Source organism: Palaemon carinicauda, chromosome 3 (genome assembly GCF_036898095.1).
Source record: "Palaemon carinicauda isolate YSFRI2023 chromosome 3, ASM3689809v2, whole genome shotgun sequence".
In the NCBI taxonomy this organism is placed as follows: Eukaryota; Metazoa; Arthropoda; class Malacostraca; order Decapoda; family Palaemonidae; genus Palaemon; species Palaemon carinicauda.
This window is the reverse complement of record NC_090727.1, coordinates 133,543,377-133,570,876: the sequence shown is the minus strand read 5'-3', so window position 1 is coordinate 133,570,876 and position 27,500 is coordinate 133,543,377. Positions and strand designations below refer to the sequence as shown.

The window sequence follows — 27,500 nt, the reverse complement described above, 5'->3', positions numbered from 1 at the left end:
CAGTATATATATATATATATATATATATATATATATATATATATATATACAGTATATATATATATATATATATATATATATATATATATACAGTATATATATATATATATATATATATATATATATATATATATATATATATATATATATATATATATATATATATATATATATATATATATATATATATATATATATATATTCAGCCAAGGCCACAGGAAAAATAAAAGAAGGCGTACCGAGCGCTTTCGTGTTATTTCAACACATTTTCGAGGTACCTCGAAAATGTGTTGAAATAACACGAAAGCGCTCGGTACGCCTTCTTTTATTTTTCCTGTGGCCTTGGCTGAATATATTGTCACACGATATTTAGTGACTTATAAGCATATATATATATATATATATATATATATATATATATATATATATATATATATATATATATATATATATATATATATATATACTGTATATATATATATATATATATATATTTATATATATATATATATATATATATGTGTGTGTGTGTGTGTGTGAGTGTGTGTATGTGTGTGGGTGGGATGTGAGTGTGTGTATGTGTGTGGGTGGGATGTGTGTGTGTTTGTGTTTTTTGTACAAATTATCCACATTCTTAGATAGCCAAAATAGAGTAATAACACAATCAAAAACTCTGCATTTGATTTCTTAATAGCAAATATAGCGGATATCAGACGTGCAGCTTCCACACGCGCTCCTTGCTTCAAGCCTTATGGTTAACAAAGTCTTGTCAAGAAAACCAATCTTGAACAAGTCTTAACTGTAGGCGATCTAAAAGGATGTCAGAAGTACCCCATTGTTTCCTGTAGACATACTGTCTCTCTGGAAAGAAAACTAAATGTTACTTTAAAGCCTATTGTTTTACCTCTATTCCCGCTCCGTTTTTTACCTCCGCCAATGAAGTTGGAAAGAGGTTATGTTTTAACCCCTATTTGTTTGTTTGCTAGTGTGTGTTTGTATGTGAACAGCTTCCAGGCCACAGTAGTAATCATAGTGTAATGAAACTTGGAGGGATTAACTGTTAGGTCAAAAGCTGGAAATGATTAAATTTTGGAAGGTCAAGGTCATAGGTCAAGGTCACGGCCAAGCAAAATGTCCAATTCACGTGATCAGCCATAAATTTGGACATTGTTGTCACAGAGACTTCAAACTTGGTTCATATGTGAGTTTATGAAAATCCACGCTAATTGATACATGTTAAGGTCAAAGGTCAAGGCCAAGGTCGAGCTAAAGGTCGAGAAATGAGCTGCCGCGTCGGAGGTCTGCGCTCTACTAGGTGCCCCTCTAGTTCCATATTGCTTTCCAACCCTTTTCAAATTTGACTTCATATTTTTTCTTTCATTTGTGCATCTTCGCCGAAATATCTCCCAGGTCCCAACGCTGGGCCATATGGCCAACATTCCATGAATCCATCCAGATTTAAGGTACTTCTCAGCAACTCTATAAAGGGCTGGAGAAGTGGAGACTTGTTATTATACGAAGTAAGCAGTAAGGATATTGATACAACCCCTTAAGACAAGTTGCAGTATTGGTTCCACTGATCTACACTGTTAAAAATTTGCCGTAAAAAATGAAACGTTAAAAATCCGGGAATAAATGTTGCCAGGAATTTACCGTTTTAAAAATGGATATATTGATGTTAAGGAGTGATATTACGTTCACCAACCCGTAAAAAGTAATAACAAAGTGAGGGAAAAATTACGGTCGCCTGTAGTTTACTGAAATAGGGCTGAAAACAGTGTATTTTTACGGAGAATTTCCGATTAAAAATGCGTTTTTAAAGTGTAGATGAATGCTACTTATAATATGTAAATGATAATATCAGGATATCAATTCAACCCCTTGGAACAAATATTAAAAAACACGGTTATCATTGATGTGGTTGCACACGACTTTGAATATACAATTGAAAAATATTCCATCTGAATCTCGACTATCGAATAGTCTAAGGTAAGTAAAATATTTTATTGTCTCTTCAATAAAAAGCTAATTACTGTCAGCTATTAGAGCATGACAGGTGTTCGGTAGAGAAAGGTCATTCGACGACTAATTTGCTTCAATGACCGTATGAGGTTCATTGAGAGTTGTAGGTCAAGATGACTTATTTCTAGTATTCTTCTATTAACGTGCTTTTCTCCATTTTGTATGGGGTAAGCACAGTTTCCCTCTTTTTGAAGGACTTTGCTTTAGCTTTGGGGTAGACCGTAGTCCCGATCGGCTGCCCTGCCTGACATCGCTTAGACCCCGGTAGCGTATGTTCATGTGTTATACCAGTCACAAGCGTCCTTCCTCCAAGCAGCAGGAGTACTGGTGCGGTTAGGTCAAGAGTTCGAGACGTGTGAGGTGTCTGCTATGTTTTTTAGGTGTTGGAGTGGCTTTGATTGTGTGTGTTTTAGTCTGTAACACCCATTTGCTTTTTGAGCAAACCTATCCGGCGCTTACATACATAATCCTGAGGTGTCTACACGGATAGCAAAGTGTCCGCCTCTCTGACTGGTCGGCTGTGGATTTGAACCCACGCCACACTGTGACTTCAAAGAAGTTCAAGCTTGCTGCTCTAACCAACTTAGCCACCTATAGTCAATCTCTTTTATCGATGCAGATTTGCTCCGACTCGCAGCGGTGCCCTTTTAGCTCGGAAAAGTTTCCTGATCGCTGATTGGTTGGACGAGATAATTCTAACCAATCAACGATCAGGAAACATTTCCGAGCTAAAAGGGTACCGCTGCGAGTCGGTGCAAATCTGCATCGATAAAAGAAATGGACTATAGTCTCTTATTTATAGTATTGAGGCTTCTAAATTGACCATAGCCACGTTTCGTATCGTTCTGGATCTTGCACCAAAACACCACCATTCTGCATGTTGATTTATTGGTCTGTGGTGAGAGAGGCTTCTTGGACCCTAGCTGGATAAAGGAAAGACTATACGTGGAATTTAGCACCCTTTCACTGTTGTTGTTTTATATAGTAAAATATTTGTAAATATATAGAGAAGATCAAGGATGTATTTTAGGTGATAAATTTTGGATTTCATAGCAATAGGCTCAAAATAGATAAGGGATGCATCAATTCTCATGAAATAGAGCAATTATCATTGTGTAAATTAAAGTCGCCACGATAGATATTCTCAAGTACGTAGGTAAATAGAGGGAAAAGACTTAGCCGATTGGAATAAGAAAATAAAGCTTTGTACAGTTTAGTGATTAACAACAAAACTAAAGATTAGTAATTGAAGTTTGAAGAAAAAAAAATGACCCAGGACTCATCATCAGGGAAGGAGTAAAGTTAAGCCCATATAATTGGTCATTCAATCAACGGAGGTGAGCAGTCTTGAGTCTGATCATTACCTGGCTTGGTGGGTTCTACGGGCTGCAAGATTGCAAGAGCCCGTATCTGGCCAAAAGGGGCCGGGCAATCTTCAACAACAACAGACCACCATTAAAAGTTATTTGCAGTCTGCTCACAAGCCCCTTGACAAGACGTGAGGCCAGCAGTCGCACTTCATAAATAGTTTTGCTGAAAACCTGGAGGGTATCACCAAATTTGAAAGAAAAAAGTGCATGATGTCAATGTATATGCATATGGCCGGGAGCACACAGCGACTCTTAGGCGCCACAAAGTCACAGCATCGTGTGGCGGGGCTGTGGTTTCCCATAGGTTTCCATTGTTTTCAAGTTTTGCTGCGCAAACTAGTGACTGTGGCAAGCGACTGTGGCTCTCTGTCGCTCATCCCAGCCACAGGCGTGGCGTGGCTTTGGGGCGCCACAGAGTCGCTAGTGTGCTCCCGGCCTGAATGTTGCAGCCCTCAGCTTACAATTATTGGGACCATGGATTGCTCCCACGTTTGCCAAGGTAAAAAGCATCGAGGCCCAAGCATTTTTCTGACCTCACAGGATGCTATTAACCATTTGTAATCGGGTGGATTGTTGACCGGTAGAGCGAGAGCAAATCACTAGCGTTCCAAACGTGAATCAAGTACTGCACCACTAATTCACACGTCTGGTTGGGACCAGATTTACCGGAGAGATACCAATTGGTTAGAGAAAACTTTCGAACGAAAGACGTCCCTGACTTGTGAACGCCAAACTCGTTAGTTTCTTTGGTCGCTGCAAGCTCACCAGCCTTGTGAGCTAAGGATGTGGGGTTTGGGGGAACCTATAGGTGTATCTGATGAGTCATCAGCTGCCATTGCCTGGCCCTCCTTGGTCCTAGCTTGGGTGGAGAGGGGGCTTAGGTGCTGATCATATGTGTATATATGGTCAGTCTCTAGGCCATTGTCCTGCTTGGTAAGGCAATGTCACTGTCCCTTGCCTCTGCCATTCATGAGCGGCCTTTAAACCTTTAAACAGTTTTAGGCGACACATCAAAGGCAACCGACCCTTTAGTGTAGGGATAGATGTGGGGGATAAAGATGACACAAAATATCAGGTCTTAACATCTTGTTTTTTTTTTTTTTTTTTTTCCATTGAATTATTTTGGAATTTCGAATAATGAATGTAATGAAGAATTCCAACTTTAGTTTTAGAATTTTGATCAGGAGGCGCAATTCGTTTAAATTTGGATAATAAATAGAATGAAGAATTTGGACCAGGAAGCTTGATTGATTGATTTAATGTTTTCAGGCATCCTGACATCTAAGGTCATTGACGCCGTGGACCAGAAAGAGAAATTCGCCCAAATCATACCTGCTACGCTGTAATTTAAGATAAGCATTTAGCTCATTTGTGCATAGTATATCTGTCGAAATCAGATACTTAGAGTAAAACTGAAATCATTATATCCTTTCATAGCGTAATGGTAAGAGTTTTTGCTTCTAAGGCGAAATGTATCATGGAAAATCACTGATCTCATTCAGTAGGTGATTAGTTAGGATAGTATTTAAGGAAATGAATCAAACACTATAGCCCATTTCTTTTAGCGAGTCATATTTGCACCGACTCGTAGAGGTGCCCTTTTAGCTCGGAAAAGTTTCCTGATCGCTGATTGGTTAGAAATATCTTGTCCAACCAATCAGCGATCAGGAAACTTTTTCCGAGCTAAAAGGGCACCGCTGCGAGTCGGTGAAAATCTGCCTCGCTAAAAGAAATGGACTATAGGTTTAGGGAGGTTACTCAGAGCTAAGAAGTTAAACTTAAGATGTTGAACAGCAAGATAGAAGAAAGGAAACTGGAACGGAGGTAAAGCGTTATGGAACTAATTACTCATACCAATTAGGGCAGGAGGTACCCTAAGGCCATTTCACTGGTAGTATCATTTAAATTGAATATCTAAGATTTAAAGGTTTTCCACTGTCTTGGGTTAGAGTTCTCTTGCTTGAGGGTACACTCTGGCACACCATTCTATCTCATTTCTCTTCCTCTTGTTTGTTAAAGTTTTTGTAGTTTATATAGGAGATATTTATTTTAATGTTGCTGCTCTTCTGAAAATATTTTATTTTTCCCTGTTTCCTTTCCTCAATGGGCTGTTTTCCTTGTTGGAGCCCCTGGGCTTATAGCATCCTAGTTTTCCAACTAGGATTGTAGCTTAGCAAGTAAAATTGAATGGCAGAGGGGAGGGACAGGACAATGCCGTAGAGTACAGCCATATTTACATATGATCAGCACCCAATCCATCAAGCTAGGACCAGGGAGGGCCAGGCAATGGCTATTGCTAACTCAGCAGATAGACCTCTAGGCTCTCCCAAAACTTCCCCATCCCTTGATCATAAAAGATAGTGAGGCTTATCGAGCTTCAATGGGTCTCGAATCCCCGTCCAACAGGTTGCTAGGCAGGGACGTTTCCACAATAGTCCATTTCTTTTAGCAAGTCATATTTGCACCGACTCGCAGCGGTGCCCTTTTAGCTCGGAAAAGTTTCCTGATCGCTGATTGGTTGGACAAGATAATTCTAACCAATTAGCAACCAGGAAACTTTTCCGAGTTAAAAGGGCACCGTTGCGAGTCGGTGCAAATATGACTCGCCAAAAGAAATGGACTATAGGCAGAGTCCCTTTAGACCTGTACCCGATTTTTAGCGATCCACTTTACTTCCGTTCTCACGTCCTTTTTCCTATTTGCTGAATGGTCTCCCTGTCCCCCTCTCCACGGGCCAAATCGACCAGGGAACTTTGGACAAGAGGAAAGTAGTAATTATGAATATTAATATTTTTAGAAAGAATTATAGAATCAGACAACTGAAAACCAAAGGGACGAATGAATGGATGGTAAGATAAACAGGAAGTGGAAGAAACTATAAAGAAAAATTGAATTGTAAGATGAATTGGAAAATGGAATACATAAAAAATACTGAATCTTGAGATGAATGGGAAATTGAAAATAAATGGCAAAGAGGATTTGGACCAACTAAAGAGTCTCCATTGTCCTATGACCTTCCATCGTATCTACCGAGACTATGGCCGAGACTAACCAAGACCTCAGCGGCAGCCCCTTATGGGTTCCATGGCGTAGGTCCAAAAATACCAAGGATGCCTCCTTTTTCATGGACCCACCGTAATCCCTTTCCCTCCACCTCCTCCTACATCCTACTCGCCCACCTCCCCGGTTCCAATTCCTCCGGGGCACAGAGCCAGGACCCTTCCAATTCATCACCCCTGACGGGGAAGGTGATGACAGCTCAGTGTTTGTTTAAGGGCACAACCTACTATTTACAATTTCACGCACTAACACCTTTCCTTTGTTTCGAGGCAATTAAGGCGTGTCAGAGCAGCGGGGTGCCCCGTTTGCCGAGGCATTTTGACCCTTACGGACTGTCAGTAAGGGCCAGATTCCGATGGAACGTCCCGAGGCGGTCAGCCGATGATAACCATCTCTGTGGCTGGATTAGAAGGTTGAAATTCCTTTTGGTTCGACCCGACAGGTGACCCCAAGGGATGACCCATTCATTGCCTGGGTTTTCGGTACCTGCGAAGAGAGAGAGAGAGAGAGAGAGAGAGAGAGAGAGAGAGAGAGAGAGAGAGAGAGAGAGAGAGAGAGATTACCTAGCCCTTGTGGCTAAGCACGGGCTCTTGCGATTCTGCGGCCTTGCCTGTAGCCCCAGAGAGAGAGAGAGAGAGAGAGAGAGAGAGAGAGAGAGAGAGAGAGAGAGAGAGAGAGAGAGTTTATGCAGGTCTGAATGAAGGAATGTGGCCGTTCTCCGAGTTTGGCTTTTTTAATAAATCATCATCATCTCCTCCTACGCCTATTGACGCAAAAGGCCTTGGTTAGATTTCGCTAGTCGTCTCTATCTTGAGGTATTAATTCAATACTTCTCCATTCATCATCTACTTCGCGCTTCATAGTCCTCAGCCAAGTAGGCCTGGGTCTTCCAACTCTTCTAGTGCCTTGTGGAGCCCAGCTGAACATTTGGTGAACTAATCTCTCTTGGGGAGTGCGCAGAGCATGCCCAAACCATCTCCATCTACCCCTCATCATAATCTCAACCACATATGGCTCTCGAGTAGTCTCTCTTATAGTCTCATTTCTAATCATGTCCTGCCATTTAACTCCCAATATCCTTCTGTGGACTTTGTTCTCAAATCTACGAAATCTATTGGAGATTGTGTCATTGTCATAAATGGCAGGACATGATTAGAAATGAAGCTAAGAGAGCTTACTCGAGTACCATATGTGGATGAGATCATGGTGAAGGGTAGATGAAGATGGTTTGGGCATGCTCTTCGCACTCCCCAAGAGAGATTATTTCACCAAACTTTCAAGTGGGCTTCACAAGGCACTAGAATAGTTGGAAGACCCAGACCTACATGGCTGATAATTATGAAACGTAAAGTCGGAGATGATGAATGGATAGGTATTGATTTAAAAGCTCAAGATGGAGACGACTGGCGAAATCTAACGGAGGCCCTTGGCGTCAATAGGCGTAGGAGGAAATGATGAGGATGAAGGTTTAAAGGTAACTCATGAGCGGTATAGATAAGGAGCAGGTCACTTCGCTGTTGCAGTATCCTGGAGACATAATTGATAGGGCAGGACCAGGGTGGACAAGGTTATGGCCTATCCAAACTCCCTTCCCTAGTAGCTCAGCTTGAACTCGGGCCCCACGGATTGAAAGACGCCGAAATTCCACATTGCTGCCACAATTTTAGAAGTCAATAAGTCCATTTAAATTTCTTCATTATCCTTCAAGCCCTCAATAGGCTTTTAGACATGTTTTATATCAAATCGATATATTATTCGCCGAAATGAATATCGGTTTATTTTTAATATCTATTGTCAAATGGTGAATATGTATTAGTTAATGTGCCCTCTATTATTATTATTATTATTATTATTATTATTATTATTGTTATTATTATTATTATCACCATTATTATTATTATTATCATTATTATTATTATTATTATTATTATTTAGTTGTTGTAAGCGTTATTTAACAAGTAGAAATGCCATTCTCCATGAATCTTAACATTCATTTCCTTTTATTTGTACGGAGCTACATTTATGAAAAAATAAATATAAAGTGTCGAACAAAAATAACAAAACATTAAAATCTCAATTTTTTCTTAATCTCAACGGAATAAGTTTGTCAAGAATTGTTTTATTAAGGTCAAGTGTAATATCTCACATTTTCTCTCTTATTTTCTCTCTTATTTGTTTATTTTTATATACTGTGAGTTAATGAGTTATTGTTTACAAATAAACACTGTTCGTGGTCCGCCTATTTGGAGTTATGCTATTTTTTTTTTTTTATAAATCAAGTGTTCTGTTAAAATGATTGTTTATATATATAGCCACTGCAAATTTTACTTATGTAGCATTTAAACAAACATTCTGACAAGCTTTGTGGGAATGTGAATTAAAAATGTTCATTTTTTTTTTTACCTGAAAGATAACCACTCCTTGTAATGTCGAAAAATTTCTGCCGTAGTAAATGCGTCAACAGAAAACATATGTCTAAATATGTTGATTATGTAATTTTCATATGATCATAGAAAAATGATATTGTTTTATATTATATAAAAATGTGGAATTCAAAAGCTTTATTGTACGTTCGTTACCCCTCGGGACATTAAAACCCCCCTCCTCCCCCCTACGTCCTGTGAGGTGTCAAAATCTCCCTCAGTGTTAACTTTTGCTGTTTCTTGGGAACAGCAGTTGCTGTTTGGGCTGGGGTACGTAGCCAGGAGTGCGTCTTCCTTCTGACAGTTTTGTTGTTTGTTTATTTGTTTATTATTATTGACTTAATGGTGACGATGTATATTTTAAAAGGCCTTAATGGAGACTTTGAAGTATATTTTAAAAGTTATTATTAGAAACGAAGGATATTTAAAAAGAAATTTTAATACTATTTGCTAGAGAGTTTACCTTTCGAGTAGTGTAATGGCCCACCAAACGAGGGTCTGAATTTGTTTTGTTATTATTATTGACTTAATGAAGACGAAGTATATTTTAAAAGAACTTAATGAAGACTACTTATATTTTAAAAGGCCTTAATGGAGACTTGAAGGATATTCTAAAAGAGATTTTAATACTATTAGCTAGGGAGTTTACCTTTTGAGTGTAATGACCCTCCCAACGAGGGTCTTAAATTTGTTTTGGGTGTTGGTTAATTTCCAAAGAAGGTTTTTCGGTTCTTTGTTGTGTTGTTATCGTTGAATTGATTCTTGGTGAAGTGACCGGTTCAAATTATGGTGGTAAGTTTGAAGGATATTGGTTGCAGATAGCCTTGCAATAGTAGTTTGAAGGATATTTGTTTGCCGATCGCCTTGCTATAGTAGCTTGTTCAACAAATAGCCCTACTGTGTACAGCCGTGATCTCATCTCTGCTTAATTCTGAGATGGTAAAGTTTTGTCTGTAAAGTCGAGCCCCAAACTAAAATTTGTTCATATAAGTTTCAACTCTGCCTAATTCTGATAACGATGGTAAAGTTTTGTCAGTAAAGTCGACCCCCAAACTAAAATTTTTTCATATAAGTTTCAACTTTGCCTAATTCTGATAACGATGGTAAAGTTTTGTCAGTAAAGTCGACCCCCAAACTAAAATTTTTTCATATAAGTTTCAACTTTGCCTAATTCTGATGAAGATGTTAAAGTTTTGTCTGTAAAGTCGACCCCCAAACTAAAATTTTTTCATATAAGTTTCAACTTTGCCTAATTCTGATGAAGATGTTAAAGTTTTGTCAGTAAAGTCGACCCCCAAACTAAAATTTTTTCATATAAGTTTCAACTTTGCCTAATTCTGATGAAGATGTTAAAGTTTTGTCAGTAAAGTCGACCCCCAAACTAAAATTTTTTCATATAAGTTTCAACTTTGCCTAATTCTGATGAAGATGTTAAAGTTTTGTCAGTAAAGTCGACCCCCAAACTAAAATTTTTTCATATAAGTTTCAACTTTGCCTAATTCTGATGAAGATGTTAAAGTTTTGTCTGTAAAGTCGACCCCCAAACTAAAATTTTTTCATATAAGTTTCAACTTTGCCTAATTCTGATGAAGATGTTAAAGTTTTGTCTGTAAAGTCGACCCCCAAACTAAAATTTGTTCATATAAGTTTCAACTCTGCCTAATTCAGATAAAGATGGTAAAGTTTTGTCAGTAAAGTCGACACCTAAACTAAAATTTGTCTGTATTTGATTTGTAATATTGCTCATATGATTTCGAAAGTTTTCAAAGATTGTCACTTCAAAGCTTTTGGTGAATTGCAGTTCGTGATAGGCCACAACAAATAGGTGTTTTTCAGTGTCTTAAAGAATCATCTTAATCTAACACTGCCTCAGTTTCGTGTTTTTTTTTTTACATATTGGTCGTCCGGTTTTTGTGTATTGTCATGGTGTTATATATGTGGTACTGTACTACTTCTTAATAGAAACATGGATGACCAAAGTAATTATATATTATCTAAAACCGCCCACTTATATGGGGAAACCTATATTCATAACCTCTCCACACGATTTTTTCAGAAACCCATATTATTGTGCACAGTAATATTTTTTTGCAAATGAAACTTAACAATGAGTAAAAAAAAAAAAAAAAAAAAAAAAAATACTTTGATATGACCTGGCCGCTGTTGTCATTATAGTTTGAATAACCAATCAAATCCTTCATAAATCACATGACACTTTTATTTTCCCCCACCAATCTTCATTTCGTCACACTTCATTTTCATACCATTCTTTCATCCTCTTGTTTCGCATGTATTTTTTAGTCTAATTTGCCAAAATTCCTCTTATACAGTAATTTCAATTTGTTTCAGACCAATATTGAGTATGGAAAATAGTCCTTTTAATTAATCGCCTCCTTTTCCAAAACTGAGACGATCGGACTGTAGTGGTTAAATCACTGATTAGGAACTCCAAGTTAAATGGCAAGGACACGGCATCCTAAGCTAGGTTATGTGGGGAACAATAGGTTAGGTCAGATTTCTGTGTTAATTTCCGGAGTGAAATTTTGATTTTCAGGTTTGATAAATAGTCTAGAATTGTATATGACAGCCTGTTATAAAGACGAGGGAAACTGGAATTTGGACAAATTACTTTAAGGGAGAAAATTTCAAGACAAAAATTACATGAAATAAAGTTATTCTGTAAGAACAGACTCGAGAGGGTATGCACAAGTGTATAGTCGTCTATGCGAAGTTAGTGTTAATATTTACCAACCAAAGTGTTGTTTTTACTGATAACACCTGCCATTTTGCATAGCTAGGGCCTAACCTAGCTTAAACTAATCGGAGGGAAATAAAAAAAAAAAAACTAACACACATTTAAGAGATTTTGCAACCAGCTGGCCCCCTGAGATAGATTAAATTCTTATTCTAGTTTTATTCTTATAGTTATTGGCCTGTTTTATTTTTTCTCAAATTCGTTCAGTATTTAAATAAGGGTACGTGGTCACAAATTTACGGTAGGCTATTTTCTAATCCTATATTCCAAAAGAGTTTTGAAGAATTATACTACAGACAGTTCAAATTTCAGGGTTATTGCACAACTGGTTGTTGTTTATGTTGAGTTGAATAGTTCGGAAATTGAAGGAAGAAACTGATTATGTGATGCTTAAATTTCCTGTCAAACAGGAATTCCATATAAGAAATTGACTGTTGCTGGCTGTTTTGCCGTGTTTATCGGTATGACTAACAGGTGTTGGGGGGTAATAACTTGCATATACATTAACTAAATGGTGAACGCCACTGACTTTGTATAAATCCATTGTTTACCTATGGGATGGTTTTTGCGGATGTGTTTTTTGGCGATTGATTTTTGTGAGTTTTTCTGTGTTTTGTAAAATGTAATCATTAGCTAGCGCCTTGACCCAATAAGAAATTCACAGATTTTTTTTAACAACTTTTATACCTCTATCCACTTCCGTTATTATTATTATTATTATTATTATTATTAGCCAAGCTACAACCCTAGTTGGAAAAGCAAGATGCTGTAAGCCCAAGGGCTCCAACAGGGAAAAATAGCCCAGTGAGGAAAGGAAATAAGGAAATAAATAAATGATAACAAATTAACAAGAAATCATTCTAAAAACAGTAACAACGCCAAAATAGATATGTCATATATAAACTATTAACATAAAAAACAGATATGTCGTATATAAACTTTAAAAAGACTCTTGTCAGCCTGGTCACCATAAAACATTGACTGTTTTTACGAGAGGAATTCTTCCCTGAAGGGTGTACAATCTAATTCGATAATGTCTATTAAATCTATTTTGGCATATGATTATATTTATAACTTCTCCGCTCATTACCTCTGCCAACGAAGTTGAAAGGTTATATTTTACCCCTTGTTTATGTGGTTGTTTGTTTGTTTTGTTTGTGAATAGCTACCAAGCCACACTTTGAATCGTAGAAGAGGGTTGGATTTAAACCCAAAACAAGTAAGTAAGTAATGAAGCTTGCGGGGATTAACGGTTATTTAAGGAGCAGTTAGTTATTAAATTTTGGAAGGTCAAGGTCACGGTCAAGTTAATGTCCAATTCATGTAATTAGCCATAGGTTTGGATATAGTCGTCATAGACGTCAAACTTTGTTCAAAATTGTGTATGAAAGTCCACAGCAATTAATACATGTTAAGGTCAAAGGTCAAGGTCAAGCAATATTTCTAGAAATAAGCTGCAGCGGCGGAGGTCTGCCCTCTACTGAGTGCCCCCTCTAGTTATATAGATGATGTTGCTTTTATGAAAGTCAAAACTCTTGATTGATTGATTTGATGCCAGAAAACCTCAAATCAATCAGTTAATCAATCAGAAATGCTCACCCACATAGTTGGCACACTGCACATCCATTGCCTCTTTTGATATCCAGATGTGTGTACAGGGCGAGCCACAGCGGAGTAAAGACCATTTGTGTGAAGTGATGCAAATTATTTGTAATCATAGGATACTTTAATTTTCCCTCACCAAATACATGAACCACATACTTTCCCTCGGGTAGTCTTGTGTTTTACGCATTTTTTTAAACATTGTTGTAATTGCGAACCAACATTATTTTTTTTCCTATAACAAAACTCCGTTTTCTCACTGATTTTCCATAATTGTAGATATGAAAGGGTAGACGATTCATCAACGGTTGGTTTGTACCAATAATCATAGTCAGAAATGCAATGAAATTGAAATATCCTAAAATTACAAAATAAAAATAATGAATTCAATGGCCGATGTGGTAACGTCCTTGCCTGGTGATCGCCAGACAGGGGTTCGAGGCCCACTCAAACTCATTAGTTCCTTTGGTCGCTGCAATCTTACCATCCTTGTGGGGGAGCCTATAGGTCTATCTGCTGAGTCATCAGCAGCCATTCCCTGGTCCTAGCTTGGGCGTAGAGGGGTTTTGGGCGCTGATCATATGTAATATGAGTGACAAGCATAGGCTATCTGAACCAAGAACAAATTTGGTGAAAGGGCTTTTAGCTACTGTGCGCCTAGACATTATAATAAACTGCCAACTGAAATGAAGGACCTAAAGGGAGACATCGAATTTAAGAAGAAACTAAAGACATTGCCTTTCACAAGATCATATGATTTGGAAGATGCTACAATCAAAGAATTGTATGTTATAATTTAAATGTTTCGATAGATGGTTGATATGGACCCGCCCGAGAAGTAGTTCACTCGACTTCAGTGGAGGGTTGGATTTAAACCCAAAACAAGTAAACTAGTATATATGGTCAGTCTCTAGGGCATTGCCCTGCTTGATAGAGCAATGTCACTGTCCCTTGCCTCTGCCGTTCATGAGCCACCTTTTTAAACCTTTAAAAGTAACATAACTTGCAAAATTATCCATCTTTTCTCAGTGTTTTGCAATGAAAGGACTTTCTAATTTATAGAGTACAAGTGTAGGAATAATTTCGATTTTTTGAAGGCCAGTTTACGAAATCATCTTAATAAAGATTTAGTGAATTATTTGGGCAAGTAACAGAGAACCCTCAGAAAAGTAGAATAAAAAAAAGTGTTGACTAGAGCCTCACTTTCAGTAGTTGTAAAGTGGTTGGAACTCTTTTAGCCAGGAGCAAAGACTGCACTCTCCACTCTCCCCCCCCCCCACCATATCACTAACGTTACAAATGATTGTTGTAAATGCATAGACAAAATTAATCCCGGAAAAATTTGGCTTTTCATTAAAGTAGGAGAATGTTTTGCGTCCCCTGTGAATCATTATGTAATAGGTTTACTAGGTGCCATAGCCTCTTTACCACTCTCTTGGGGGGTGGCGTTCTCTTGCTTGAGGATACACTCTAGCACACTACTCTACTTTATTTCTCTTCCTCTTATTATGTTAGTTTTCATAGTTTATGTATGAAATATTTATTTTCAATGTTACTGTTCTTAAGATGTTTTATTATATTTATTAATTTCTTCTCTTATTTCCTTGTTTCTTTTCCTCACTGTGCTATTTTCCCTGTTAGGGCCCTCGGGCTTATAACATCCTGCTTTTCCAATTAGGGTTTTAGCTTAGCAAGTAATAATAATAATAATAATAATAATGATAGGTTTTGTAGCCTTCTCATAAGCTTACAATTCCTTATCTCTTTGGAAAGTGTTATAATAGTGATCTGAAAACTATTAAGCCTGAATACAAGTGCTAGCGAATAACTGAAAAGTTACAGAGCAAAATATTAACTGGTAAGAAATTATTTTCACACACCAAGGCCCGCCTGAAGAGACTCTTAGTGTCTGATGGAGGGCGAGAAATAAACCCCTAAAAGTAAAAGTATGAGAAGGAGAGTGATAGCGCTCCCAGTTACTTAGGTAATTTAGTTTATCCTCAAAATAAAACAAGAATTTGAATTGTTAGTAGAACGCCTAGGATTCCCAATACGAAAATAGAATGATTAAGCTTGGCATTAGAAATCGATTGATTTTTCGAAACCTAAACCCTACCAATCAATACCATGAAGTTGTCATGAAGACCTTGGGTCTCATCAGCTTATCACATCAGCTTTTTTTTTTTTTTTTTTTTTTTTTTTGGTCAACTCTATTATTACGCATATTGTTGTTTTTATCTCAACAACTTTTACATGTCGAGTCAATAGTTTCATCCCCCGTAGGTAGTTAATCACTTTGCTCGTTTATAATAATGTTAAGCGTTTTTTTCCCACCTATCTCCTGTTATTACCTCCGCCAACGGAAGTTGGAAGGAGGTTAAAGGTTATGTTTTCGCCCGTTTGTGTATTTGTAATTTGTGTGTGCGTGTGCGTTTATAAATAGCTTCCAGGCCATAATTGTAATCTTAATGAAACTTGCAGTGACTAACTGCTATGTAAAGAGCTGGAAATGATTAAATTTTGGAAGGTCAAGGTCACGGTCAAGCAAAATGTCCAATTCTCTTTATCAGCCATAAGTTTGCACATCGCTGTCACAGAGACTCAAACTTGGTTCATATTTGAGCGTATGAAAATCCACGCCAATTAATACATGTTAAGTTCAAAGGTCAAGGTCGAGCAAAAGGTTGAGAAATAAGTTGCTGCGGCGGAGGTCTGCGCTCTACGGAATGCCCCTCTAGTTGTCACTAAGGTGTTGTCGCAAGGTCCTCTGAGGTGGGTTGCAAACTGTCAACACCCACTACTGTATATTAGTTTGTCTTAGTTCCTCTTGTTGCAGATTATGTAAATTAAGAGATGACAGAGTTCCTGGCTGTGAGTTTCAGTGCTCATTATAGTAGGTTATGCAATTAGAGAGATGTCAGTGGTACAAAAAAGAATTACGAACCAGTAAATTTAGTTAAAGTTCCGCTTAGTAAACGATGGGTTATTGATTTAATATTCTTTTTTCCCCACAGTTATCCATACACTAAGGGGTCGGTTGCCTGTTGTGTAAGCTTTAATGCCTTTTGTCAAAGGCGTCCTCTTTCACCAAACCTCTTCTCTTCATATCATTGTTCACCTTATCTCGCCATCTAATTCTTTGCCTCCCTCTCGATCTTCCTCCCCTAACAGGTTCCTTCCAACCCCTCCTCACTCTTTCCCTACCATTCACCCTCAACACGTGTCCACACCACCTCTGTCGTGACACTCCTATGGAAGTAATCATTTATCACAAAGTTCCATGAACTTAATGTGAATATTCATTGCCATAATTTGATCTTTGTGACTATAACAACAATTTCATATGAAGAGTAAACTCTGAAAGTTATCAGATAAGTATGGTCCAGTTCACAATGTTTTCGTTTCTCCCCAGAGGTTTTACTTCACTCTAATGACGAAGTATGTCCCTAGTCGAGGCGGCGGCAGCTCTCGACCGGCTGCTGCGTGGACATCACGAAGGGGGTGCGCCCCCAAATGTTCCTCCCTATGCTCCACCTCTCGCTACTCCCGATGATGGCAACCTCCTACCAACGCTTTTCCCAAACACCAACTCCGCAAGGGTACGAGGCTTCAAGAAAGTGTCCCAGTTTGTGTAGTGAGTTTGACACGAGGTGATGTTAGGTTAGCGTTACCTCGACAGTAGATTTAGCATTTAGTCGGGATGGATGCAACAGGATAATTCAGTATCCGGCTTTTTAATCTTTTATAATCCTGTTTCTATACTAAGTAACTAATACAGGGTTATATGTAAACTTTTCATTATGAAGTATTTATGGGCTTTATTTTAGAGCATTGTTCAAAATTCTCCTTTTAGTAGAATTAAGAACCAGACTTGAGAAACTGTAGAAATTCATTAAATGGTCAAACCTTAGTGACCATGTTAGTCATCAACTTACTAGATGATAAGGATAATTAGAAATAAACTTTCCAGGCAAGGCTATGTAGCACACCTACAGGAAAATCTTTACCTTCAATGATTCTCCCTTGGGAGAACCTGGAAGAAGAACAACGTACGCCCTTCTGCAGAAACTTTTCTCCACTGCCATCACCAATCCCGATTCCTACCCCATCTCTTCCAGCCCTCCCTTCACCACAGTACCCTCCCCACTGGATGGTAACGCATGACACGTGGCCCTTTGAGGAAGAGGCGCCACAGGTCGAAGCTCTCTCCCAGTCTGCGAAGACAACAGATGAACTCCCAAAGAAGAATAAGAGGAGGAGGAGGAAGGCCAATCGTGCCTACTCTGAGAGCGCTGCTGGTTGTGCATCCTTGGACGAAGATTTTGTGCCCCTTGATCCCGAGAAGTACAAGACTGAGCTTTGTCGGTCCTTCCAGGTTCATGGCAACTGCAGGTATGGTGCCAGGTGGGTAATGGGGAGGCACTTAAAGTTTTGGAGGATTATGGGAGAGGGATAAAGAGTGCAGTAGCAGTAGATGTAAGATAAGGAGAGATGGAAATGAGGATGAGTGAGAAGTTGGGAACTGAGGAAAGGAAAGTGGTGGAGGAATATACATTACTTTTACTGTACTTGAATGACATTTACCTTAAATTGGTGGTAGGTGTTTTTATATTAAACAGACTGCACTTGATGGTAATACTCCGTATCCTGCAAAGCAATACCACTGGAATGTAAAAGAAACCTTTAAGGACTGGCTTCTACAGTTTATTTGGTACTTCTTTATATGCCAAACTTTTCTCTTATACTGTATTGAAATGCCTAATTATTCTTCTCTCCCAGAATTTCATTAGAATATTCTTGAATTGGCATCACCAGTACCCAGCACCAAGGAGAAGCATTTGAATCCCAGTGAGTGACAGGCAGAATTTATTTATCAATATTGATGGATCTACTCTTTACCCTTTAACTTGTAGTAGGCATATGTCATATTTTCTATATGGTCTTTTTTTATTGAAACCTATTTCTTCAACTACCCTTGCCTCACAAGAGGTTCTGTTTTGTATACTTCAACATATACTCCACCTTAACTGTTGTAGTATGAAATAGGGTTTTCTTTTTGTTACTGAAGGGAAATAAATTCAAGAAACGATTAATTAATTTCTTAAAATTATCATAATTCCATGTGTTTCCAGAACACCATCGAACTTTTAACCATCAAGATCGTGTAAGCATTAACTTTTATTAATAAGACTCTTGTTTCATCCTTTTGCTATTGTGGGCTGGTATGCAAGCTATTCTCCTTCATTTCATACAGGATTACTACTTTGTACACATAGCATTAGTCTTGTGGTGCCTTTTGCTCATGAGGCCTTAAGCTTGGTTTTTGAGGCCCATGTCAATTTCTTGTTGGTTTATATATCATTCTAACACTCAATTATTTTTGTTGTAACTCCTGCCCCTTCTGGTTATGAAAACAAAGGCATCATCTATTCCTATAATTAACATGGTGAGAAATGGACGATAGGGGTAGTGCACCTGGTTTTAAACGGATTCCCCAACTGTTGCCACATCTCAACAGGTCGCTGGCTTGGCTTCTTTCTCCAACCTTGCTACACCCGTTTACTTTGTCTGTCATTCTTTCTCTATCACTGTTTCTATGTAAATAGGTGTATTAAAAAAAATTGTATCCAAAATTATTCTAAGTTTTGTTCCAAATCATCATCGATTTATAATTAAATGCATGTTTTCTATACTATATGAATGTTTCCCCAATCCTAAATGTGGCATATAAGCAGGGTCCCTTCCATACTTATATGCCAGGTGCTGCATCCACATCCACAGTATTACTCGCACCAATTTCTATATGTATATAGAGAAATAATTTTGGAAATACACCAATTTATACAGAAAGAGAAAGAAAATGTGACAGAGTAAGGGGAAGGAATTAGAAAGTGGGCGTGTGATCTGTGGAGACATGGTATCAGTGGCGGTACCAGTTTAAAACCAGGGCTCCTCCCCTATCGTTCATTTCTCGCTGTGGTGAGTATAGCTGCCTATGCAGCTATACTTTTTCTTCAAATTTCCTGAGAATTGCTTGATTTGGATACTTCAAGAGTGGTTTCTGATCCTCTTTCCCACTGTAAATGCACTTTACTTGTTGAGATAATTCTTTAAGCTTTAATTTCACTCAACTCTTATAAATTTCTTTCTACGAAGTTGACTTTTTGGATTTAAACTTTTTACTAGCAAACTTTGCAGTTTCTATGCTTTAGAAAGTTTAGATCCGCTCCCAATGCTTTACCCAATCATCTACTCATTTGGTTCCTAGGGTTTTATCACTTTCCAAGAAGACTTTGAAGGGGATTCGCACATCTCTTATCACTAGCATTGATGTTAGAGAAAGGAAGTTAGTTTCTGAAGACGACCTTTCTCGTTTAGCTGATATTTGTCCATAAGCTTAGAAAAAGAATAACTCTCTTCATTAATATTTCTCCCCATATCTTACGAAGCTGTTAACATTCTGGCATAAAACTCTGTTAGCCAAAACTTGTGAAACACTTCATATTCTGTTAACTGATCCTGAATATATGATAGTTTTACCATTTGTTTATAGTGGAATCTGTTCCTTTTTTACCATGTGTAGTGTTGTTTATTGGGATCTATTTTCTTACCTTATGTGCTTTATTGATAAATTTCTCGGCTTTAACCTCCTACCTCATGAATGAGTACCCTAAAAACATAGCCCGCCGCATTCTTTCTTCACTTCCCATCCTAGTTTGACTCTGAAGAGTATTTATCGTATGAAACCAACTTTCTATTTTTATAGAATGCCCTTTTCCAATTTTAGGTATTTTCGGTTTCCCTCTTCGGATAGGTACTGTCGTAGGCAAAGTTTTCGTGTGTGTGTATGGTAGAGATAGAGGTAGAGTTAGAGAATTTTCTCAATCCTTGTTAAGGATGCAGATCCAGTACTCTTGCAGATTCAGTCCTTGCGGATTTAGGTGCTTGGTTACGTGAGGGTATTAGGCTGACAGCCAATCATATTAGGCTTAATTAAAGGTGAAGAATGATAGTATTAATGAAATGAAACATTAGTTGATAGCTTCAGAAGCCCTTGTAACGTAACTACATTAAATGTTATTATGAGGATCTAAAGAACATAAGGAATTCTAAATATACAGTAGAGTTCAAAGCCCTCGTTTTGACTTAGATTCATACCTTGGTGTGTCCTTTAATTGGTGAGAGCTATTATTCAGAAATAATTTGGGCTTATTAAGCTATGGAATCTTTGCCAAGTAAATTTTTCGAGACTGGATCTAAATTTAATATTTCACGGGTAACTTCAAATTTAATTGTTAGGTTAAGCTGACTTGTGCCAGCACAGGTACTTAATCTTAGGAGCAGCCTGTAAGAAAGGGGAAATATACTCTGATAGGGTAAACAATGAAAAACTAACTAGTTTGATTAACGGTGTGTTTGTCATGTAGTACTATAAAACTGGGCAAAATGGTCAGTTTTCACCCTGTTTAGCTAAAATCTCTTTTGTTAAAGTAAAATAACAATTAACCAATATATTTTTTCAGATAATTATTTTTCAATAGAAGTATAGCAGTTTCCGTAAAAACACTGATAAACACACCACCTGCCAGATGTAACACAGGCTTCATTGAACCTCTGGTACTCCAGGAGAAATTTTAATTCAGTTGTAACGTCATCGTTTTAACCGTGTCCTCTCGAATGATTTATTTCAGGTACGGTTTCATTCCTATAACCTGCTATGCCTCCCCTTTTGTGTTTCACATAGGTGCAACTATGCCCATGGCCTTCAGGAGTTAAGGGGAGCCTCCCGCCATGGTAAATACAAGACTCGCAATTGTCAGTCCTACCACCAGACGGGCTACTGTCGCTATGGTGCTAGGTGCTCCTTCATTCACGATCCTGAAGAGGGCATTTTGAAGTGTTCCATTGCTAACAAAGAGGTATTGTCATAGAGGGCTTTGCCTTATTACCAAATGTAATGTAATTACATAACTTTTTACCCTAGCAACATAAACTTCTATTATACTACTCCTCATAGGTTGTTACTACTAGCGTCTATTACACACCACACTGTATGCGACCTTGAAATATTCTTTATAGTGTCACACTTCATCCACTTTTACAGCTTTTGTGATTTTTATTCTATTAATCTGTTCTTGTGATATGATTATTGATTCTAAAAGATAAACTTTTCTGGGCAAGGCTGACAGATATACAATGATAAAAATCACCAACATTGTATGCTTTCTCTATATTTGGATATAGGCACTATTTTTATGTGGTAGTGCTTATTGGATGGTGCTTAGAGTAATTAAATTTTAGTTTAGTTAGTTTGTATCGTTTATCTTTAGCTGCAGAATTATGTTAATGATTTTACATTAACATGACTATTTTTGAAGTTTAAGTTTTCCTGATATTTTCAGTATTCATTCTCGAAATCAAAATCAACAACCAAAATGGATGCTTATCAATATTCATGCAGTTAAGGAGAGTAAATTGAGCAATTCTTCTTAGGTATGGAAGCCAAATAACATGAATTTGAATTAAATGTTTACAGGTATTGGCCGCACTACATTATCGTCCATCCAGTGAAGAATTTCCTCACACTGCCAACATCACTTGGAGATTACTTGAAACTCCTGGAAGCAACGTTCCTGAATTACACTTTATAAGTTCTACACCTACTAAAGAGTACCAGTCCCTTGAAAATTCTTGTGATAAAATCTTCCCTTCGCCTAATCCACTTCAGGGACACATAAATTTATTGATCAGTTCTGATGATGTCTTTGATGATAACGGGTTCTTCACCTGTACCCTTCCTCTTTGTAATGAGGTGTCTGCTCTAAATTCTGCCATCTTGTTGGAGGAGAACCTCAGTCTTCTTCGATCTCTCCAGGCAAGTGAAGAACCAAGCAGTAAGTCTGATTCTTCTTTGGCTTCAGAGAGAGAGGCCAAATCTTTTCTTTCCCCTTTGAATGCCGCTGTGCTCGTGAACCATATAAACCCAAGGAGTAGTACAGAATGTAGTCTTGTATTTCCAATAGAGAGTCCAGATGCATCTCCAGTGGCTATCTCTCCAGTTGAAAAGGTAGTTATAGAAGAACTGAGTTCAGAAGGCGAAGCACCGGAAGAGGTTTCTACAAAACAATTAGAATATCCTGCCGAGATCTACTTCCAGGATATTAAAGATTTTGATGTTGTTCAGGCCATCTTGCGAGAAGCCCCATTGTACTCTGCCACAGTGTGGAGTGATGGTGCAGATAAATGGCAAATGAATTCGGAAAATCAAGCTGTTGCTCATTCAGAGCAATCTGTGAAAGACAAAAATCTCATTACAAGCAAAGTGGAGATTATTCAAGCCACTAAAAAGTCTGCACACAATAAAGCAAAGGGAGAATACTATTCGGGAAAGCGCAGAACGAAAAACTTATTCAGGAGGAGGAGGAAAGCTGAACGGAGGTTAGAATTCGAGGGCAATGAAAATGTGGGATTCATCGAGACTAATAAAGACCAAACTCAGAATGATAATGTATTTTCTGGGGATAGTGAAAATGAAGGAGAAGAAATTGAGGTTTCCACAGGTGCTGCTGGAGCAGATGGAGATGACTGGTCTGAGAAGAGCAGCCTTCACTTAGCAGACTTGCTGCGTTCTCTGCGTCTGAGGGAAGGGTCAAACCAACTCCTGCCATGGTCTAAACCAGGCCGGAGGTGCTCTTCAGATGGTTCATCAGCCGGCCCTTTGTCTGTAAAGGAGGCCCGCTCCACTCCATCGTCCCCTGCGAGCCCTCGCCAGCATGACATGACCAAGTATAAGACCGAGCTGTGTCGGTCTTTCCAGTACAATGGATACTGCAGTTACGGAGATGCATGCCTATATGCCCATGGTCAGATTGACCTAAGGTCTTATCCAAAACACCCCATGTACCGTACAAAACAATGTTTTAGTTTCCACAATAAAGGTTTCTGTCTGTATGGGAGTCGTTGCCAGTTCTTGCACGACCTTGAGTGACTGAGACAGAATTTTTGCCTCACCAATTTAATGTAAAGGAAAAAAAAAGAATTATATATATTACTATTGACCTTAAATCTTAGCCAGGATTTTTATTTGGAGAAAGTAGTTATCATCCAAATGGAAGTCTATTAAATATTTATTTTTTAATGATGAAGGTAGACTATGCCACCTGTTGAAAGGGTTTAAGCATGTGGACTCCAGCAGCTGTCATTGTCACAGGGAGGATGAGATAAGGCTATAATATATGATGAAAGTAGTATAGGAATATGTCTCTTCCTTTATATTGATAATTGTATGTTTTAGTTACCTGACGTCTTGAGTTAGAAAGGTTATCTATTTATAATTTTTCTGTTCTGATGTTATACACTCTCAGTAGGTGTTAGATAATTCGTATTTATATGGTATTTAAATTTATTTCTATAACTTATTTAATAAATGAATGGCATGTATGTCTATTTTCCTTTTCTCCCGAAAGATATGGAATTTTTGAAATGACAAGCTAGGTTGAATAATATACTCGTTCCAAATCAAATAATGAATAATCTTATTCAGTCTGTTATGACAAGAGTAATTGTAACTTATGCTCTACAATAAGGTTTGCTTTACACAAGAGGTTTGATGGCACACTGTTTTGCCCGAGCGGATTAGATATCGATGAAAATCAAGGACGACTGTCGCACACTGCACGCTTGGAAGAATTTCCAAGGGGCAGTGATTTACCAGCTGCGTGCACTGCTAACCTGCACAGTTCTAGTATAGAAGCTTGTAGAAACTACAAGACCACTCGGGGAAAATACTCTAGCAGTAAGATATGCCTCCTAACGGGCAGAAATATTTCCACATAAAAAAAACCTACTCGTGTGAAGCGAGCGTTAAGGGAGGAAAGGTAGAAAACTTTTGCCTTGTAAACCTATTTTTTTTTAGATCTTTCAAGAACTATATGTCTTTAAAGGTTAAGTAAAACACTTTGCTTTTCCTTTTTTCAATAAAGAAAACTAATTGTGCTATATCTTATCAGCAGAAAGCGTAATTTTTTCAGAGCAGAATGCTAGACTTTAGTATTTTAATTGTTTGGCTTCCTATCTCTCTCTCTCTCTCTCTCTCTCTCTCTCTCTCTCTCTCTCTCTCTCTCTCTCTCTCTCTCTCTCAAAACATCATTGTAGTTATCTTTCAAATCGCTCCTCAATTTCTGCAAATATTTCCTTAATCAAACCTCTTCAATAAACAATCTCATCTTTTAGGACTGGTGGTTCTGTTATTCACTGAACAACATTTGAAGATTTTCTTTTTTAACCTTAAGTCTCCTTTTAAACATGCCCTTCAATATTGATTCCCAAGTCAGATTTTTCTTCCCCAAAAGATATCATGATCTATAGCCTTTTTCCCTCGCATGATTACATTTTGGCCTCAAGCGGTGCTCTTAGACATTACTTGAAGGTTTTTGTAGCATTGGTTACTTTGAAGCCTTCAACTAAACCTATGTTCCAACGTCTTTAATTCCATCGTGGTTTTCAACCCCTTAAGATTTTACTTTAAAGTGTAACTGCTGGGTTTTAACTCTGGTTGCATGTACGTGCTGAATGATGTCCCAGGCCCTAGTGCTGGGTCTTATAGCCCAAATTTATGTATCCAATCCAATCTTTATCATAATTTAAAGATTGTTAGTTATATTGTGCTTTTGAATTACTATCTACTATCTTTATTATTCTCCTTTTATTAATTTCCCATACCCGCACTGTAAAACTGCATGAACTCTGCTCTCCATTGCAATATGCCCATAAGAATTTTCCGCTTTGGGATCTATGGTTCTAGTTTTTCTATTTGCATATTGTTATGCCTGTAGAGTCGGGTCTTGTTTAAGGACTCAAAGGCGTATCAAAGAAACAATGAAAGTAAGATTGTTACTAGCCAGAATTAAGATGACAATTACCGACAAAAATATCATTACAAAAATTCCCCGTTTACTAATACAGTAATATAGAAAGGAAGCACAACAGAGAATAGGATATTCATGATAAATGAAGCCTTGAGGATTTTGTGTGGAGGTGCCAGTTAGTTGATAAGAGAGGCGAGATGAATGCAACTAACTTTATTTCAACAGATCATGAGTTGTTCCAAGCAAGAACAGCATAAAAATTCAAACTATGAATAATGGAAATACAGGCTTAAACAGGTTATCAGTGGGAGGGGAGAGCAACATTGATATATACAGAAATACCGTTACAGCGAACGAGCGTGTGTGCTACACGTGCGGCATAAGTTTCACTTGGAGTGGGGTAGACCGTGGAGGATTTCAGCGAATACAATCTCGTTCCTTGGAAAGGATTAATATGTTATCAACTGATCACTTACGCAAATTATTCTTAAGAGGCTAGGAACACAGAAGTCGTATGTTTATAACTTAATCAATAACAAGTATATAACTTCTGAACTTGAAACACTATTGACTGGAAGTTATTACAGTCACAGGGTGAAGTTATTAAGGCTAGGAGCGAATGGCACAACTTGTTTGGGACGTTAGGATAGGATATTATTAATCAAGATTTGTTGGGTAGGCTCTTTAAGGATAAAAGGAAAGGATGGGATGTGATAAAAAAGGAGATGGAATGTTGTGTAAGGTAAGGAAAAGAGGACTTTAAGCATACGTCCATCTTCCACCAAGTCTGAAGCGCAAAGAAGGTGACCATCTGCAGTTCCTACCAAAATACCCCCTCTAGCCAGGCCCCGATGGGGGAGGGGGTGATTCTTTGTCGGATGTCCAATTAGTCATCGGCCTTGTTTCCCCATGACAAAAGGCCTTCTCTTGACTTCTCCCAGACTCACTTTGTGGCAACACTGAATGGCAACGTTGGTTTTGAAGATGTTTGAGAAGGAGATACCTCGGGAGAGTAGACTGGCATCGGATAGGTGGACAGGTGGTGAGGCTCTGGGGTAAGGTCACCAATACTTTTAGCATTCCAACAGGTCCTTGCTAGGAGTCTTTGTATGGAAAAAATGGCGAAATACTGTTATGAGTTACTACTGTTGCTTACTCTTAAACAATATTTTCTAATACTCTACAATATTTTCCTATTCAAAAAACAAAAATCCTCTAAAGTATATTTCCAAGCATTTGGTGTACGATTTAGTTGTGAACTGTATCTGCAATGTGGAATCACATAAAACAGTGTATGGAACACATCAGTTTAGAGTTGGTCCACTAAGACAAGTGTTGGCAACCTGGGTTTATGTACCCCCAGTGATACATTTTCACTCGGGTGGAACATTGGATCCGAGAAAACAGCCAGTATTGCTCAATAGATGTTGTAATTTGCATTGAAGTTGATTGATAGAATTATGTTGCTATCAATTTCATGGTTTCTCTTTCATCGTTAATTTAGGGGTACACAGGAAGGTTGGGAACCCCTGTCTCATGGCCCTTCTGTACGAGGGGCAAGTGGACGGCTGGCAGACATTGTTACCAGTTTTATTGTATGGGTGACGATCAAGTGTGTAGGTAACGTCGTAGACGAGGAAACAATGGGCAAACCACTGAAGTGCCTGTGCCCATTCTTGAGCCACTGGATGGGCGCCCGACTATTGTCTGACACAATTTTGTCTGCCCTCTGCACGGTGTCTGGCTCAAGTCGCACATTCGCCTGCTTGTGCCAATGTCTGCCTTGGACTGTTTAGTCTGGTAAAGTTTCAAAGCGAAAGACTTGTGGGCAAATTAGTGCCCATCCTACATTTTCCAATTGTGTGGAAGGGGCTTTAGGATAGTGGCTTTAGCGTAGGTCATATTGAACACTGTAGGCATCGGCCAAGTGTGTCACTTTGAATCCACTTTTTAAACCTTCCTGTTTACCTCACTTCCCATTTCCTTTCTAGTATGTTGCTATCCAATCCTAATTAACATTTCTATGTGCAACTATAGAGTTTACTCCAGTTTCCCATTTTCATCTTTGTATATCGTCATTTTGTATCCAGTATCTCTTGCTGTTCTATAACTTTAACGCGCCCAATTCAGTGATTTGACATGGGACTGAATAACCTAGTGATTCCAGTGCCAGAAAGGAAGAACTAACTTCCATTAATCAATTCATCTTTAATTGGGGGAATCAGCGAAGAGACTGAAGACTAGACAAAATTATGATCGACTAGAATATTGTAGTTAAAGAAAGCGGTGATCGGATGTTGGCTTAAAGTTAATGGAAGCCTCCAGATGGAAGTAGTGTATGCTTTAACAGAGTGCATTTCATGGGAGAATTGACTAGTTTAAAGAATATTTAGGATGGAAT

The 27,500-nt window shown here is 38.1% G+C and overlaps 2 protein-coding genes across 2 annotated transcripts in view; one reads left to right on the top strand and one right to left on the bottom strand.

Moving 5' to 3' along the window:
* The window catches only part of LOC137638545 (ATP-dependent RNA helicase DDX55), a 352,777-nt gene that overhangs the window by 108,384 nt on the left and 216,893 nt on the right, over positions 1–27,500 (bottom strand). The window lies entirely within an intron of this gene.
* The window catches only part of LOC137634229 (uncharacterized), a 48,204-nt gene continuing 29,750 nt past the window's right edge, over positions 9,047–27,500 (top strand). The window contains exons 1-5 of the mRNA XM_068366503.1: positions 9,047–9,145; positions 16,645–16,831; positions 17,203–17,636; positions 20,977–21,151; positions 21,769–23,217. Of these exons, the coding sequence (XP_068222604.1) occupies positions 16,673–16,831; positions 17,203–17,636; positions 20,977–21,151; positions 21,769–23,217 (2,217 nt within the window). The 5' untranslated portion in view covers positions 9,047–9,145; positions 16,645–16,672. The remainder of the gene's footprint in view (positions 9,146–16,644; positions 16,832–17,202; positions 17,637–20,976; positions 21,152–21,768; positions 23,218–27,500) is intronic.